The sequence below is a fragment of the Pipistrellus hanaki genome (assembly GCF_964339955.1).
Source record: "Pipistrellus hanaki genome assembly, chromosome: 7".
Taxonomy (NCBI): domain Eukaryota; kingdom Metazoa; phylum Chordata; class Mammalia; order Chiroptera; family Vespertilionidae; genus Pipistrellus; species Pipistrellus hanaki.
The window spans coordinates 80,249,184-80,266,950 of record NC_140509.1 but is presented as its reverse complement, the minus strand read 5'-3'; the positions used below and the strand labels follow the sequence as shown (position 1 = coordinate 80,266,950).

The window sequence follows — 17,767 nt, the reverse complement described above, 5'->3', positions numbered from 1 at the left end:
TTGGTTGTTTCATGTTTAAAAGCAGCTTAGATTATTTCATCTGTCAGCTAGAGAGAAATATTGATAGAAATATTTTTACCTGCATTTTCAATAGATGTTCCTTTTCTGGACATTTAACCGGTTGCTAATTTTTTGCTGTGACAAACAATGCTACAATGAAAATAAAATAGCATATAGTATCCACATACTTTCTGGTCAATGTATGAAGACTTGAACTGCCTCAGATTGCCATGTACGGTGAGTCTATAGTCCACTGTACTGGATATTGTTAAATTACATCTCACAGGGTGGATTCAGTTCAGACTTATAACAACCATGCAAGAGAATTCCTGTCACTGAATTTCCTGTCCAGTGGTTAGGGTTGACACAATTTAAAATATTTGACACTTCTGTGGGCATGTGAGGATATCTGTTGTAATTTTTATTTGTATTATCTGGATTATTTGTGAGATTGCCAATCTTTTCAAAATTGTATTTTCCATCAGCCCGCCCGCCTGCGCTCCCCCTCCCGCCTGCTGGCCTCTCTGGGTTTCGCTGCCCATCCCTGGCCTCTGGCAGGGAAGGCACCTGGCTCAGGGCCCTCCCTGCTAACGCGCTGGAGCAGGATGAAAAGAAAGAGTGCTCAGCCAGGAAGGCGGTGCACCGGTGGGATACAGCGGAAGGTGGGGGGGGGGGGGGGGGGAGAAGAACTTCATAGCAGTCATCCTTTTTAGGAAAAGAGGGCGAAAACAAAACCCTCTCCCACCAACTTCCCCTCACCACCCTCGCTGCTCTACACACAACAGAGGCTTCCTGGGGTCCCGCCAAGCCCTGGCTCCTGAGCAGCTCAGTCCTGCCTTCACTCATCCAGAGGCTTTTCAGAAAACGCATTTGCCCTGGGGGGTTTAACCAGAGGTGATTCCTGCCTCTGTACCTGGCCCTTAGACCCGCCCCTGATCTCTGTCTGACTCCTGGGATGAAGCGGTTAGCAGATAGGGTCCAGGTCTGTCCCCTCTTGTGTGTGTGTGTGTGTGTGTGTGTGTGTACACACACGCAGGGGCAGAGAATTGTGATTCATTGGCCTCAACCACCGCCTTTCATTTTTTCTCGTGCTCTTGAGATCTCCAGCTGAGATTGCTGCGGATTGACAGTTTTGTGAAGTCTGAGGATCCATCTGCCAATTCTCCTCATTTATACCACTCCCCCACCCACCCACAACTCCAGATTCGTGTGGGTGTTTCACAGCAGCTATCACTGGGAGTTCTGAAGACCTGTGGGGTCTTTGCCTTACGCATTAGTTTTGTCTTCACAAAAAATGAAACTTGACAGGAAATCATGCTGTCCTTAAAAACACAAGATCACAGAGGAAATAGACTGATATGGACAATAATCAATAACAATGTACCTCATGATATAAAGATCCAAAAGGAAAGGAAAGGAAATGAAAATTACCTGCATCTCATGCCAAGAGGGAAACACCAGAATCAAATGTTCTGTGAGACTGAAGACACCCCCTCATCCAAAAATGCAAAGCAAATCCAATAAAATAGCCAGATTATTGGTTTTTAAATTTTATTTTCCTTGGACTCCTCACAACCTTTCTCCTACATCTTTGAACAATTTGATGGAATCTAACTTATTTGTAGTTTTTTATGTGTCCTTGATGCTATTTCTTTGTTATGAGGGGACTAAACAGCTTTGAGAAGTAGAGATGTTTCCACTCTAACCAGTTTGGTCAAGTGAACAGAGCATCAGCCTGTGGACTGAAGGGTCCTGGTTCAATTCTGGTCAAGAGCTGCCGGGGGTTCTTGTCCCAGCCGAACAAAGGGTTCAGCATTCTGGAGAAAGGAGCTGATTCATAGATTCAGAAGGAGTCCAAAGAAGAAAGATAATTTTGAAAGGCATTGGGGGGTCAGAGGAGCTTCAACTAAAAACAGCTAAGACTACCCCGTCTAAGGACCTCCATGCTATTTATTAACACAATTTGTCTTAAGGCAATGTGGAGACATACTTCAAAGGGTACAGTTTCAAGGGGTACTTTTACAGAAGCATTCTCAGTTTGGGGAATAACCTACAGCTGTTCAGGTGTTTGGCCAACAGGAGGCATTAAAATGCCCTGAGCTGTCTAGAAGCAAATGATTATCTTATTCAGGTTTGGGGAAATGTCCTATTGAGGTTTTGGGGAGATGCTTTTCAGCCATCTCAGGTGATTCAGCCCTGCTGACATGCTGGAATTGGCCTCCTGCAAAGGGCATGTATCTTGGATGTGGGCTCAATCCCCAGTGGGAAGAAGCTGATCAATGTTTCCCTCTCAAGAATGTTTCTAACTCTCCATCTCCCTTCCTCTCTGTACAAATGAATACAATATATTTTTTTAAAGTAGAGATGTTTCAGCCACTGAAGGAGATGAGTCTGCAAGGACAGAATCACAGGAAAGTCACTGCGGGGAGTGGAGTGTGCGGTAACAGCAGATAAATCCTCATACCTTAGGTTCCATATGATTTTTTTTATTCCATGACATGACAAAGATGGTAAATTCTGTTTCCATAGTAATTTATCAGAACCACTGGTTTTATTTACAGCGTTATTCAGAAAAACAATAATCACCTAAAATACTGTGTGTTATAAAACAAAATCCTAAGTAATTGTATTGTTATAGTATTATTTCATGAGAGATATAACTTTAAATAGCATTACATAGTTTAAAACTTTCTAAAGGTAACCATCATAAATATCATTTTCCCTTTAAAAGGTGGTGAGGCCCTGGCTGCTTTGACTCAGTGTTTAGAGCATCAGCCCAAAGGTTGGTCAAGTATTGTCTATCACTGCTTTCATGCTACACAGCAGAGCTGAGTGGTTGCAACAGACTTCTGATCTGTAAAGCCTGAAGTATCACACAGTATCTTGTTCATTTGCTACAACGAGGTCCTGATGCAGAGATCTATCTCTTTTTCCACAACCCAAGGGGAGACTAGAGTGTTCTCTCTGGCTGGATTTCTTTTTCAAGCAGTTGGAAAGCTAATTGCAAGAATTATAACAGCCGAAACCAGTTTGGCTCAATGGATAGAGTGTCGTCTTGGGGACTGAAGGGTCCCGGGTTCGATTCTGGTCAGGGGCATGTACCTTGGTTGCGGGCATATCCCCTATAGGGGGTGTGCAAGAGGCAACTGATCGATGACTGTCTTATCGATGTTTCTAACTCTCTATCCCTCTCACTTCCTCTGTACAAAATCAATAAAATACATTAAAAAAAAAAAGAATTATAACAATTGGCACCAAGAGAAAATGGAAACAAATGTTGAAAACTGTGCAGAGTTGCCAAACTTCTCATGGAATTTAGGGTCTGAACATAGCATCTTCTGAATCCTCTTGACCTCCTGCAGGTCTCTGCATTTGCTGTATCTCCTGGGGGTCAACAGGTGCACTGCTGGAGGTGGAAAGGTAGCCAAGTAGCAGGGACACATGTTGAACTAGACCACACTTCCAGGAGCTTTTGAGCAGCACCTTCTGCCACCTGAAAAGAAACCCGTGTTTGTCTCAGGGGCTGAGAAAATCCTGGGTCACTTCCCCTGGGGCTACTGACCTTCCAAAGCCTTCCAGCTCAGAGCCCCACCCTCACTGAGAGTCGTGTATTTCCCATCAACTCTCACCACCCTAGGCCCTACAGCTTGTACCCATATCCTACCACCTTTATCACAAGGCAAGTCAGATCCAAAGACAGGTGGAGCTCAGGACTCAAGGTGCAAACGAACTGTGATGCTCCCTCTACTGAAATTTTGATTTTAAAAAAGCCCAGAAGAACCTTGTCCAAAGAGAAAGGCCTGCATCCTGGTTCCTCTACCAGGGAACGGTTGTGGTTGTGGAAAGATCCTTGGTTGGCCTCCTCTCCTCACCTAGGTAACAGCTCACAGCTCTGAGAGTGGGTGTCCCTGTCCTGCCCCATGGATTCCTGCTCCAGTCACCAGTCAGCATCCAACTCCATCAGCAGCTCAGCCACACTTATTCCTGGAATCACCTTTGTTCAAGGCAGGAGGTGCACAGTGGCTCAGAATTTGGAGTGTGGAGGAGGCTGACTGCCAGGTGATTGAATCAGAGCTCACCCAGGATTCCCAGGGGGTTCCAGAAAAAAAAATGGTTTCCATCTAACTTGTCCTGCACATTCCGTACTACTGGCCATCTGTCTTACCTGATGTCTCCGAAGCCACTTTCTGGGAAGGCAGATGCAAACTCCAGCATTTAGAATTGGTTCTGCAAGGCCTTCCACCTCTCCTCCTGGTGGAAGGCCTTGACCTTGACTTGACCCCTCTCCTCTTAGCCTTCTGGATACTCCCTTCCCCTGGACACATCACATGGAACCACTATGCTGCTCTCACCTGAATGGGTGTACTTCCCATGTCCTGTGTGCCTGCTGTTCCCACACCACACGCACCGGCCCCAAACACACTCTCCCAAACAAGGAATGTGGATGGGGACTGAAATCACTAAACCTCTTTAGCATCCACAGGGGTTAAGCCTTGGTATGGGATCCTTTTTTCCCACTCCTTTGACAGAAGATAGCAGAACTCAGAGCTGAGCTTGTCCAAATTATTGCTGTCAAGCTATATTATATGTTAGCTCCCTAGTCTAATTTTCACAAAGAGAAGGTTCAGGGAGGGGGTAGGGACAGGCTGGGAATTCACCTTTCTCTGCCCCTCATTCCAGGCCGCCTGCCCCTCATTTCCCACTCAATTCTGCCCTCTTTACCTTTTCCTGTTAATGTAACAGATGCAAATGATGATCAGAATGAAGGAAATCACCAATCCAATGGGAATGATGACCCGGATATCAAACACGACTGTGGTCTTGGTCGGTGCAGCTGAGGCTATGGTGGGTGTGGTTGTGGCTGGGGCTGGGACTGTGGTCGGTGCAGCTGCAATGAAAACACAAGAGGGACATCCAATGCAGTACTCAATCCTGAGGAGACACCTCCTCAGCTCCTGATGTCCCAGGTAACCCTATGTTGCAGACATTTCTACCCTCTACGTGTGGCAGCCACTGTGACAGATCCTGGGGTTAGAACAAGGAATGGAGATGGGCCCTGTCTCAAAGGGACTCAGAGAGCTAATGGGGGAAGCAAGGGTTAAAATATACCAGGCATTCCTGCTGTGAGAGACGAGGAGGACACTCATGAGGAAGGTGGGAGAGAAGTCTTCCCAGGAGCTGATTTGAGGTCATATTGAAGGATTTCCAGAAATAGGCCAGGTGAGATGAAGAAGAAAAGTGATGCCGAGAAGAGGGAACAGTAAAGAACAGGTCTAAAAACAGACTCCTGAGAGACACCAAGATGGCGGCATAGGGTAGACACCCGAATGCAGCCTACCACAACAAATTTGAAGTTAGAACTGAAAAACAGGGGAGGCATTGCTCTGAAGTGCCGGACGGCTAGCTGAGAGGAGGCTCTGCCATCTGGGTAGGAGAGAGAAGGCATGCTGAATCTCAGGAACTGTGAAGGTACGGAGAACTGTGTGCGCGAAAAGGCGCTTGCTTACTCCCAGCGCGGGGAGAGGAAGGGCCAGACAGAGATTGCTGCTGGCTTACTCCCGGTCCGCGGAGAGGGCAGACAGCTAACGCGCAACTGGCTTTCTTGTTCGAGAGGAAAACAGAATCAGCCTATTGCTCTGATAGACGGCCCCAGTCAGGGAGAGGCCAGACTGTCAGGCAGTGGGCAGAGATCTCTCAGAGGTGTGTGAAGCCAGACGCCATTACTGGGGGTCTTGGGGAGGAGCCCAAGGGAAAACAGTTTGTCTGCACCAACCTGAGACTCCGCCCAATCTCTGGCTGAGCACAGAAGTTCTCCCAGAGGATGGCTTTCTCTAAGGAGGGACTGGCAGGAACCCAAAGCTTGTCTGTGCCTTTACCAAAGAGGTGCATGCGCCTGCAACCAATCTTCCGAAACTCTCCGAGAACAGGTCTTTTCTAAGGCGAGACTGACAGGGAACCAAAGCTTGTCTGCGCCACCCCGAGACCCGGCCCTATCCAAGCAGAGTACAGAAGCCCTCCTAGCTGAGACTCTGCTGATCCTCACAGCGAATTGGCTTGGAGATCAAAGCTTCCCAGTGATACCAACAATAAGCAAGGCTTAACAACAAGACTGCACACACAGCCCACAAAGGGCTACACCAAGACTGTCCACTGCAGGTAACTGGGAAGGCTGTGCTACTGGGCTCTACCAGAACACCTAGAACACAAAGCTATTCCATCAAATCAGTGAAACAACTAAAATGCAGACAAGAGGAAGGACACAAAGGAAGGAGATGGAGGAAAAGAAAAGATTGGACATTGAGTTCAAAACTACAGTTATAAGGTTATTCAACAATATCCTAAAAAAGGCCGATAAAATAAATGAGACCTATGAGGATATGAAAAGGGAGCAACTAGAAATAATAAGGGATCAACAAGATATGAAGAAAACATTGTCTGAAATAAAAAATATTATACAAAGTCCTAAAAACAGACTGGAAGATCATAAGAATCAAGACAAAGATTTAGAACACAAAGAGCCAGAGGACACTCCTCTGCAGAAGGGAGAAGATAAGAGAATCCAGAAAGTTGAAGATAGTGTAAGAAACCTCTGGGACAATTTCAAGTGAAACAACATCAGAATTATGGGGATTCCAGAAGAAGAGAGAGAGCAAGATACAGAAAGAATATTGAAAGAAATAGTGACAGAAAACTTCCCCCACCTGGGGAAAGAAATAGACTTACAAGTCCAGGAAGCCCGCAGAACCCCAAACAAAAGGAATCCAAGGAGGAACACACCAAGACACATCATAATTAAAATTCCAAGAGCAAAAGACAAAGAGAGAATATTAAAAGCAGCAAGAGAAAAGCAGGTAGTTACCTATAAAGGAACACCCATACGATTGTCAGCTGATTTCTCAACAGAAACCATGCAGGCCAGACGGGAATGGCAAGAAATATTCAAGGTGATGAATAGCAAGAACCTACAGCCAAAAATAATCTACCCAGCAAAGCTATCACTCAGAATCAAAGGACAGTTAAAGAGCTTCACAAATAAAAAAAAAAAGCTAAAAGAGTTCATCACTGCTGAACCAGAATCATATGAATTGCTGAAGGGGGTTATTTGGGAAGGGGAAGAAGATAAAGATAAAAATTATGATCAACAAATACGTAACTATCAACAAGTGAATCTAAAAACCAAGGGAATTAAAAAAATCTGATGAACAATATTAACTGGTGAATATAATACAATCAGAGGTATGGAAGGGGAGGGGACTGACGATTCTCGGGGAAAAGGGGAGTGAGGGTGCGGGAAGAGACTGAACAAAAACTGTGCACCTATGGATGAGGACAATGGGGGATGGGGAAAGGACAGAGGGTGGGGTGGGAACCTGGTGGAAGGGAGCAATTGAGGGGGGGAAGAGGATGACATTTGGAATAATCTGAACAATAAAGATTTATTTTTAAAAAAAATAAAATGCATAAAGATATACAAAAAAAAAAAAAAAAAAAAAAAAAAAAACAGACTCCTGAGGAGATCAGAAGAGAAAGGAGAGAACACACCCATGGCCATTACTCTCCCAAGAACTCACTGCAGACTAGTCACTTTTCAAACACACTCACACACATTAACACACACGCTTACAGGCAGAGACACACTTACACCCACACATGCACACAAATGTAGGTCTAGTTTATCTCAAGAGAATGACACTATCCCTGTCTTCCCTGTTACCTGTTGTCTCCAGCTCTGTCTTCCTGTGTACCCAGCATCGATGCAATTTCTTACAGTCTCTCTTTAAGGTCATGTTGAAGACCTTGTTCAAATCCTTATTATTCTCCCACTTCTTTTTCAGCCGTTCACCTTCGGAATCATCCGCTTTATATTCTTCAGTCTCAGAATCAAAGATAAGGAACCTCTGTCCACCCAAGGAAAACTCCAAGGACCCACTGGTGCTTCCATGGCACGTCATCCTGACCTGCAGGGTGAGAGGAGCTGCCCCACAGCCCATGGGAAAGACATCAGCCTCTGGTCTTGACAAATGCTTTGCCCCACCCGGTATCAACCTCTTCTGAACACTTCTAACCCTGCCCTGCTCTCCCTCGCCTGCCTGCTGGGCTACGTGGGAAGGCCCAGCATCCAGTTTTCTTTTTAAATGAACACAATCCAAACAGCTAGCCCCACAATCTGCTCACTTCTGCCCTTGGATTTCTCAAACTTACCTCCATCTGCACATTTCTCCTTTCTAATGGCAGGCAGTAATGGTTTTAATTCATTTCCCATGTTGCTCAGGGTTCCTAACTCTCCTTCACAGGAATGAACGGCCTTTCCTGCCTCTCTCGGAAGATCCATAGGTATGACCTTATTGCTGCCACAGTCATAGAAAAGATAATTCTCTTTATCCATCTTTCCTTGGACCATACACCATGGTTGTTTATCAGAAGAAATGTTGAAATCATAGTGAAGAGAGTGAGAATCTGTGAAGAAAAAATGCTGCTGAGGACTGGGGTTGGAAGGAAAAGACCCAAAACACCACTCCCCCATCTCTGTGACAGTGAGACAATCCCCATGACTGCTGGGCTGGCAGAGCAAGGCCTGACCCTGCCCAGTGCCTCCCTTCACCAGGGGAAGGTTGGGGCCCCTCACTTGCTTGAGGAGGACCAGGAGGCTTCTGCCTGCCAGGAAACCACATCTAGAGATACGTCCTCCCTGTGTCCACCAGGCCAGTACTCATCATCAGCCCATAACCAATGCAGGGACATGCCAGGTGGCTAGGAGGATAGCTCTGGATGCCTGAGGGTTGTCAGAAACTAGCCCAGTACCTCCAGGACATGGAGAGCATGGAAGGGCTGCTGCTGGGGAAGCTGGGTTGCAGGTGGGGGGAGGTGGATAGATTCCAAGGTTGGAGATGGGAGACTTTACAATTATGGGTCATGGGATTTTGCATGGCCCAGGGAGGCAGGGCTAACCTGCTGCTAGGGGAGACCTTGCAAGCTTGGAAGGAGGCATGGCTACAATGTGTGGAACAGGAAAGCCAGAACTTCTGAGACACATGGGAGGAAGGGACTAGAGGGCTCACAGAAGGGAATATGTCAGGGGGAGATAATATGAAAAGGCCGAAAAGTGTCCAATCAACCTGCTCCCTGGGAAAGCCTGAAGCTAAACTCTTGTTACCAAGCTGATGAGGAAAGCATGGATGAGAAGAAAACCAGCATTCTCCAAAAGCTCACTGATGACTTTTTTTAAATATATTTTATTGATATTTTACAGAGAGGAGGAAGGGAGAGAGATAGAGAGCTAGAAACGCCGATGAGAGAGAAACATCGAACATCGACAAGCTGCCTCTTGCACACCCCCCACCGGGGATGTGCCCGCAACCAAGGTACATGCCCTTGACTGGAATCGAACCCGGGACCTTTCAGTCCGCAGACCGACGCTCTACCACCGAGCCAAACCAGTTTCGACTCACTGATGACTTTAACTCAAGGTCAGGAATGAGTTAGGGTCTGTGTTCCCCAAAATGGCTTCCAGTAGTAATGGGAATGGATAATGTCAACATATTAAATTATAGGTACAGGTGCTCTGAGCCATGACAAAGGAGATATGATCATCAAATGATTAGGAAGCTCAGAAATCCAGCCAGGGCCTCAACCACAAAGAGCTATGACTATGGCTCCTAGAACATGGTGATCCTAGAGGCAAAAGGATCAGCAACCAGCCTGGATGCTTCCTGCTGGATTTCAATAATTTCAACAAAGACAGAACACAAGGATGGATGATCAGAAGGCTAAAAGCAGCCTCCAAACTAGAGGCTGAATCCTTTGTCCAGGTCCCAGAACTGAGCCACTTCTCAGAGCCAGAGCTCATCACGAGGAGAGGCCAGGCTGCAATGAGAAGGGACCTCTCAATAGCTCAGCAAGTGCACAAGTCCTTCAGGCCTTCCCCAAAGACCCCCAGGCCACTCACTCAGGGCCTGTATTCTGAGAAGCAGAAACTACTCACACACTCATATTTGATGGTATGTATGAGCTGATGTCACCCATGGGGATCATTCTAAAGAGACACATGGGGCCAGGTAATAAACAGCCACCTGTCCCAGGTCATGCTCACAGAGATGTTATTGTCCCTGGAACCACATTGGGGTCATTTTCACAATCTCCAGATTTGTAACAGGAGTAGAAAATCTTTGGAGTAGCCGAAACCGGTTTGGCTCAGCGGTAGAGCATCGGTCTGCCGACTGAAAGGTCCCAGGTTCGATTCCGGTCAAGGGCATGTAAGTTGGTTGCAGGCACATCCCCCGTGGGGGGTGTGCAAGAGGCAGCTGGTCGATGTTCTTCTCTCATCGACGTTTCTAGCTCTCTATCTCTCTCCCTTCCTCTCTATAAAAAAATCAATGAAATATATTAAAAAAAAAAAAAAAAAGAATCACAGTTTAAAAAAAAAAAAAAGAAAGAAAGAAAGAAAATCTTTGGAGTAATTGAATTACTTGTGTTCTCAGGGTTACCACTGTAGGGAAATTTAAGTATAATATTCTCAAACTGTCTTCCCTTCTCTCTAAGTAGAATGTTAAAACAGGATTTTATGCCAGCCGGTGTTGCTCAGGCGTTGAGAGTTGACCTATGAACCAGGAGGTCACAACTCGGTCCCTGGTCAGGGAACACGCCCAGGGTGTGGGCTCAATCACAAGTGGAGCAGCCGATCAATGATTTCTCTCATTGATGCTTCTATGTCTCTCTCCTTCTCCTTTCCTCTTTGACAACAAAAATATATATTTAAAAACAAACAAACAAAACAGTGTTTTTATCCTGGGCAAAATGACAGAGATGAATAGCAACTTTAAATCCTAAAGGGTGAAGGTCATGAACCATATCCTCTAGCCATGTAGTTACAGTCTGGTCTGCAGGCTTTCTGTAAATGGCTAGCTACCAAGTAGTATATGCTGTGCAGACCATAGGTCTCTTTGCAACTACTCAACTCTGTGTTGTAGCATGAAAGAAGCTGCAGACAATACATGAATGAACGAGTGTGGCTGGATCTGCCACTACAGCCCTATGACCCCACACTAGAGGTGTCAGTGTGAGGAAATGTCGCTCTGTGTACGTCGAGGCATCCTAATTGGAGACGTGACATCACAGACCCACAGGGTCAGAAGGAAGGCCATGCCACTTGCAGCAGGAAATCCGCACCTTGAAAGAGGGCCTGGGGAGAGGAGGCCTCTGCTAAGGGGGTCAGCATTGCCCCTCATGAGGGTCATTAGCTAAGGTAGGCCAAGTGCTCATGAGATAGAAGCGACTTTTCTGCCATGAAATGAGCAGGTCACAGGGAACAAATGAGATGCAAACAGGTGGCTCCAATCTTGATGCCAAAATGTACCAGCACCACTGTCAGCTCACACCTGTGCAGTGTCTCTCACAGTCCCCGTGGACCAAGGAATCCCGCTACAGAAAGGAGGGGAGCACTGGCCCCCACCTGTGGGACCCACATCCTCTCACATTCACTCCACCCAGAAGCCACAGGCAGGACAGGGCCCAGTTCTGGCTCTTCCACACTCTGCAGAGGCACCCCGGGAGAGGGTTCCTAGGGGCTGGGCACCCACATCTAGGGTGAAGACACTGGGACAATGGCCACAGCTAGTCCCTCGTTTGTTTGAGGTTGTCTTTGGCTGCTTTTGCACCACAAACATGGAGGCGCCCAGTGCTTACACAGAAGGCATACACGAAGAAGTCTGTAAAGACAAAAGCATCCATTGTCTCCTTTTATAGGAAAAATCTACAGATCTGCCCTAATACATCACCTTTCTAAGCTGCTGCCCCCGCAGTAGGTGGAAAACATGGGTTGGGACCACCGGGTAGAGGGTGCGGGTGCCCCTTCCTCACCAGCATCCAAGGGTCATACCTTGGGAAAATGCCCCGCTGTCCCTCCTGCTCCAGGTGAAGAGACCATGTGTCCTCAGGCAGCAGGGATAGAGCGCCACTTAGCAGAGGGAGTGATTAGGCTCAGTCAGGGATAAAAGGGTATTGGAAGCACTGGTTTGGGGGCCCTCAACAACTGGGTGATGGACCTGGGTGGGCTGCTGAGGGCAGCAGTGGCTCCCAGGGGGCAGGAGGGGCACAGGCCGGCAGGCAGCGGGCGGGGGGTTGAACACGCAGAGCTGGGCTCTGGAGGAGAGGAGGCTGGTGACATCAGCTCCTCCAGGAACTGCGCTCGCCCAGCCCAAGCGCAGACATCCCGCGGTGGACAGAGTGGGGAAATGCAGGGCTTGGGTGAAAGTGCTGGGAGAAGAGTGGGTTCCTGTCTGTGGGTTCCGACTCTGAGAAACGCCGGGGTCCAGGGGCAGAGTCCCACTTCCCCAGAAGCACGACTGGAGCGGCGGGACAGCGCACTGGGAACCGCAGCCGCCTTCCTGCTCTGCTCCCCGGCGAGCCGGCCTCGCAGCACTTGCCCCGTTGGCCACGCTTTTTGTTTTTGTCCCCGTCCTGCCCCCAAGGCAACACTGCCCGGATGCCGAGGTGGGAGTGGGCCCGTGGAGGGCACTGAGGAGGGAAGGTTCTGGACCTGCCATAGGCCCTGCCCCGGAGTTTAAAGCCTCTGCTTCCTCTTTCCCCGCCCTCTCCCCCTGCCCAACATCAGCGCCCTCTCCCCCTGCCCCCCATCAGCGCCCTCTCCCCCTGCCCCCCATCAGCGCCCTCCCGCCCTCTCCCCCTGCCCCCCATCAGCGCCCTCTCGCCCTCTCCCCCCCCCATCAGCGCCCTCTCGCCCTCTCCCCCCCCATCAGCGCCCTCCCGCCCTCCCCCTGCCCCCCATCAGCGCCCTCCTGCCCTCCGCCCGCCGCTCAGATTCCTGGGGACTCACCTCCGCGCCCCGAGGCGCGGGGCGCCGCGCACACACAGACGAGCAGCACCGCGAACAGCGGGAGGAAGAGCATGAACTTCGGGCCCGGGGTCCTCGCCATGGGAGCAGCCGTGGTCGGTGCGCTCAGCTCCGGACAGGAGGACCGGCGGACAGGCGGGCAGGCGGGCAGGCGGCTCGGCGGCGGCGGCGGCGGCGGCGGCGGGCGGCGCAGAGGCCGGGAAAGTGTCCCAGACCCGGAGGCCTCTTTCCGGGGTGTCGCTGTTCTGATGCGGAGAGGAGGACCGGAGGCTATGTGCGTGTGGACTAGGGAATGAGTGCAGGTGGATTGCCAGGCTCAGCCCTTAAATACTTGTCCTTCCCGCCGAAACTGCACGTGGCCCCGCCCCTGCGTATACTCCGCCCGCGCATGCCCAGGGCCCCGCCTTACAAGTCCCTCCTTGCGCTGCGTCCTCCGTCTTTTCTCAGCCACAATTTTGTCTGCTCCTCGCCAAAGCAGCCTCCCTGGACCAGAACAGACACCCACACTCAGTCCACTACCTACACTCACCCCTCCCGCCTCCAGCAGCCAAGGAGAGGGAAAGGGAGATGGCTCCTTAATACCCAGCCTGACTGCTGACACCCACAAAACCACTGACACCCCACACTCTCCCAACACACTTTCCCACCCCAGGACCCTCCTTCCCTCCACCAGCCCACAAGTGGGGAAGCAGGAACAGAGGTGCTATCAGGACAGGGGTGCTGGGCAGAGTTTTCACCCAGGGGCACCAACACACAACCCTTCCCTGCTCCCACCCTTGGCCACCACAGCACACCCTCCACCATAACCATCTCTCCTCACCTAGGACTTCAAAGCCAACTCTTCAGAGGGATTACAGAACCTGCAACCCCAGGCACTCATTTCAGACCCTGCCCTCACCTGCCACTGCTCTTCCCCCAGCTCAGCTGGTTTTACCACCCAGTTCTTTGGGGTCCCACACCCACCTTTTCCACCCACTGAGGAGGCACAGCATATGACGGTCATGGATGTAGGCTCACGTCTGCTGATGGTTTCTTTTTTCTTTCTTTTTTCTTTCTTTTTTTTTTTTTTTATAGCACGCTCTTACTATGGTTTTAATAGATGTACATGGACAAGTCGATATAGACAGATTTATAATCTTATACAGTCAGTCCGACTGTATACACAGGGACGCTGTAACCAGGGGCTCGGGCCGGAGAGCGGGTGTGCAAAGTGGGCGCGGGGAGAGGCCGCGGCCAGGCCCGGAGCTCCCGGCTCGGCTCGCTTCTTCTGGCACCGCACGCAGCTCTGCGCCGGGCCAGGGGGTCGCCTCCCAGCCCGGGGCGGAGCAGAGGACCTGGGCCTGCCTGCGGGGAAGCCGGGGTCCTCAGAGACGAGCCCACCCCATCCTCGCGCCGCACCCGCGGCGCCGTAGCCTTTCGTTTTCCCGGGCGCCAGGCCGCGGAGGGTTCCGGAGCCCGGAGTTCGCGGCTCCACGGCGAGTCCCCGCCCTTAGCCTCCAGGCCAGACACCGTCACCCGGCCCAACGCCCGCTCCCACTCGGATCCGGGTCGAGCCAAGGTTCGCTGGGCCGGGCCCAGCTCGGAGGGGGCGTCTAGGTTCGCTGGGGTCGAGGCTGGGCGCCCCTGCGGCCAGCTCCCGGGGGAAATTGCAAGTCATCGGTTTTGTGGTTTTCTTCCGCGGCACTTGGCTCCCAGATCTTTTGGTTTTGTCTGGTTTGGGAGGGCAGAGTGGGGTCCGGAAAAGCAAACACAAAACCAGCCCGGAGGAGGGGGGCGAGGAGGAGAGGCCGGGCGCAGAGAGCCAGGCCCCGCGCGCGCCCTGCGCCCCCGCGGCCTCGGCCGGGCGGGCGGTCAGCTGGTGCACTGGCAGGCGCTGAGGCCGGAGGGCGAGGGGGGACGAGGCGGGGCACCATCAGGGCAGGGCCCAGGTAAGCGAGGAGGAGCCGGTGAGGTTGTTGATGTTGTTGACGCCGGAGTTGGGCATGCCGGGCACGGCGCCGGGGCCCAGGCTCGACGGCATGGTCATGGAGGAGATGGAGCTGGGCGCTGTAGGGGTAGCCGGCGGCGGCGCACACGCCCCCGTAGGGCCGCACCGGGCCGCTGGGCTGAAGCACGGAGCCGCCCTTGCGCGGGCCCAGCTCCCGCCACTTGGCTCGCCGGGGCCTGCACCGGACCCTCCCTCCCGCGCGGCTCCGTGAGCTTGGTCCACACGGCCATGTCCGCCCGCACGCTGCTGTCAGGGTAGCGGTTCCTCAGGAACGAGGCCGCCAGCCCTTGCAGCTGCTGCTAGTGAAGTGCGTGCGCCGCCACCAGGGCTTCTTCTTCTTAGCCAGGTGCTCCGCCTCCGAAGCCTTCTTCCCCACCCCCGCCGCGCTCCTTCTCTGGCAGCGCCCTGTCCGACGACTCGCTGGCCGAGTTCTCCAGCGGCTCCCCAGGGTCGGCAGTGCGAACCAAGTGGAAGGCGGACCTATGCCATGCGGCGGCGGCGGCGGCGGGGGCCGGAGCCCCTCGGGCAGGCGCTCCAGGCTCAGGCCCCCCCCTCCCCCGAAGGCGTCCATGGAGGCGGGGACCGTGGCGGACTCTCCAGGGGCCGGGGCTAGGCGCGCCTGGCCCTCCTGGCTGCGACCTGCCAGGACAAGAGCGCGGAGCCTAAGCGGCCGTCCCGCCCCCCGACCCCTACCCCTCGGGCTGCCCTCGACCTCGGTGCCACCTAAACTGGCAGTCAGACATCCATCTTGCAATCCAGGAACTCTGGCTCCTAACTGCTCACCTGTCTGCCTGCCTGATCACCCCTAACCACTCTGTCTGCCCTCCTCATCACCCCTAACTATGGGTGGCTGGGGATGACACTTCTGGTGTCTGAAAATGATGTCAACTCACACATTGGTGTAAATATTTCTCTTTTCCATGTGGAGCACGGCTATAGAGCGGGTTCAGTTACTGAGTAGGGGTGGCTGGGGATAGAGAAATACAAGAAAGAGACAAGACACAAAATGGAAGGAAAAAGCTAGGACCCCCTGCCCGCTTCAGATGGAGAGACAGTGACCCAGAGCCAATGCAGCGTGTTTATTTGATACCCCCAAATACCAGGAAGTTTTCCTATTCGTTCCCGGTGTTTGGCTAGATTTAGATAATAAAACCCGCTCCCTGGCACCTGGGTAGAAATGAAGATCAAGCTGTTAACACTTCTGCCTCTTGGCAGAATGTATTTCCAGGGCATGGCTTTGCCAACCACCCTGGATTCAGCTGACAATGTAAAGAAATGCCCATGTGCCTTCCCAGGTGCTCTACACACTAGTTCCAATGTGAATGTCTGGGTGGCTTCTGTTTCCGGTGGACACTTAGCCAGGCCAAAGGCCATAAGCCACTTGCTGTCAACTTGAAGGGTCCGTCCTCATTGGAACCGGGCCTCTGCTTCTAGTAATGGGGTCTCAGAAGTGGCCCAGTTCTCAAAACTAGCAAAGGCCCAGCCTCTTTCTAGGGAAGCTGCTTTTAGGTCCCCCCCCTCCCCCCAACACACACACACACACACACAAGTATTTATTCTTGTGTTTTGTCTTTGCTGTTATTACTTACATCCAGCGCTCTCTGGGTGCAGTGTGCTGGGGCCACCGCTTCCCACAGGCATGGCGGGCTAGCCAGCCAGCCAGGGCAGGTGCTTGGCCAGCCTGAGTTCCACAGCAACAGGGCCCCCACCTTTCTGGAGACGGGATTTCTTGGTGAAACTGTAGGTGTGAGCTTAGGTCCTGCTGTTACAACATTCCTGGAACCTGAGTCAGACTCCCAGAGTCAAGGTACCCAGGCAACAGAAATCCTCAAGGTTGTGATCCCTGATGAGCCCTACTAATCTAGGTCAGATGCGCTGCCTGGAAGGAGTCTTTCCTCACCCCACCCCTGCGCTGAAAACCCACACCACCAGCCCCTCAACCCCACCAACTCCCAGCCCACCTTCTAGCCATTGAGCCTAGAAGACAGGGAAGAGAAATGACCCATTCACACAGGACCAGTCCCGCCCTGCTGCTATGGAAGCCAGGCCGGCCAGGCACCCTCCCTGGCTTGTGGACTTTCCTTCCCATCCTGCCTCTTGCACAGCACCTTCCAGGCTGGTCCAGAGTGTGTGGTGGCCAAAGCATGGGCAGCTGAGCTGGTGGCCCCAGTGCTCTGCTGCAGAGAGTGCCTGGGAGGGCACATGAGCATGTCTTACATTATTGTCAGCTGAATCCAGTGGCGTTGGCAGAGCCATGTGCCAGAGGCAGGTACGTTGTCAGCCTGACTCTTAACTCAGGTGCCAGGGGATGGGTTTCATTATCTAAGTTCAGCCAGACTCAAGGAATGGATGCAATTATCCGGGCCCAGCCAAGAGTGACAATCACAAAGAAGCTACAAGAATGAAAAATTATAGCTTGATCTTTAACCATGACTCCTCATAATTTCTTTTGTTTTAAACTCTAGTAAAACTCCCTGGAATCATATTGTATAAAATAAACGCGCTGCACCCGCTCTGGGTCACTGTCTCTCCATCAGAGGACAGCTCTCCCACCAAGTCCCAGCTTTCCCTACTGTTTCTGCATCTATCTCTCTCATTTTCTCAATCCCCAATCATCCCTACTCAGGAATTGTGTCTGCTCTCTAGCAGTGCTGGTCGCGGTCCAGAGAGAAATATATAATACTCTGCCCCTTAATGTGGCGGGGTGAACCATGGTACCGCCTCCACAGTCTACTCTCCATAGTCAGAATATCAGACCTGCAGGTGGACCCTTTATATTTTGTGCCCCATACTTCCTGTGGTCACCGGAAAAGCAATGTGTCCCTTTTGTGAAACAGGGAGCAATACCTGTTGGTGCTCAGTCATTCTCTGCTCAACTGCATAACCTTGAAGAACACGAGCTGAGGGAGGGCCTCCTCATGTGTGGGTCT

General features: G+C 51.4%; 2 protein-coding genes across 2 annotated transcripts in view; both read right to left on the bottom strand.

The window, feature by feature from the left end:
- LOC311625634 (UL16-binding protein 3-like) overlaps positions 1 to 17,767 on the bottom strand; it is a 38,178-nt gene that overhangs the window by 11,774 nt on the left and 8,637 nt on the right. The gene's annotated exons all lie outside the window — the stretch shown is intronic.
- Positions 2,478 to 13,192, bottom strand: LOC311625633 (UL16-binding protein 3-like). The gene is made up of 5 exons (XM_084890163.1): positions 12,833 to 13,192; positions 8,203 to 8,457; positions 7,715 to 7,975; positions 4,723 to 4,888; positions 2,478 to 3,493 (listed from the first exon to the last, which is right to left on the bottom strand). Exons 1-5 carry the CDS (start codon positions 12,930 to 12,932, stop codon positions 3,316 to 3,318), a joined length of 960 nt encoding a protein of 319 aa, XP_084746289.1. The 5' UTR covers positions 12,933 to 13,192; the 3' UTR covers positions 2,478 to 3,315.

Bases quoted from the DNA above. Each gene is read 5' to 3' on its own strand.
- LOC311625633 (XM_084890163.1), bottom strand. From the start codon at position 12,932: ATGGCGAGGACCCCGGGCCCGAAGTTCATGCTCTTCCTCCCGCTGTTC. The intron at 8,458-12,832 runs GTGAGTCCCCAG...TTTTCTTCACAG, and splicing joins CCGCGCCTCGGGGCGCGGAG to ATTCTCACTCTCTTCACTAT. The intron at 3,494-4,722 runs GTAAAGAGGGCA...GTTTCTTTTCAG, and splicing joins TGTTACATTAACAGGAAAAG to GTGGCAGAAGGTGCTGCTCA.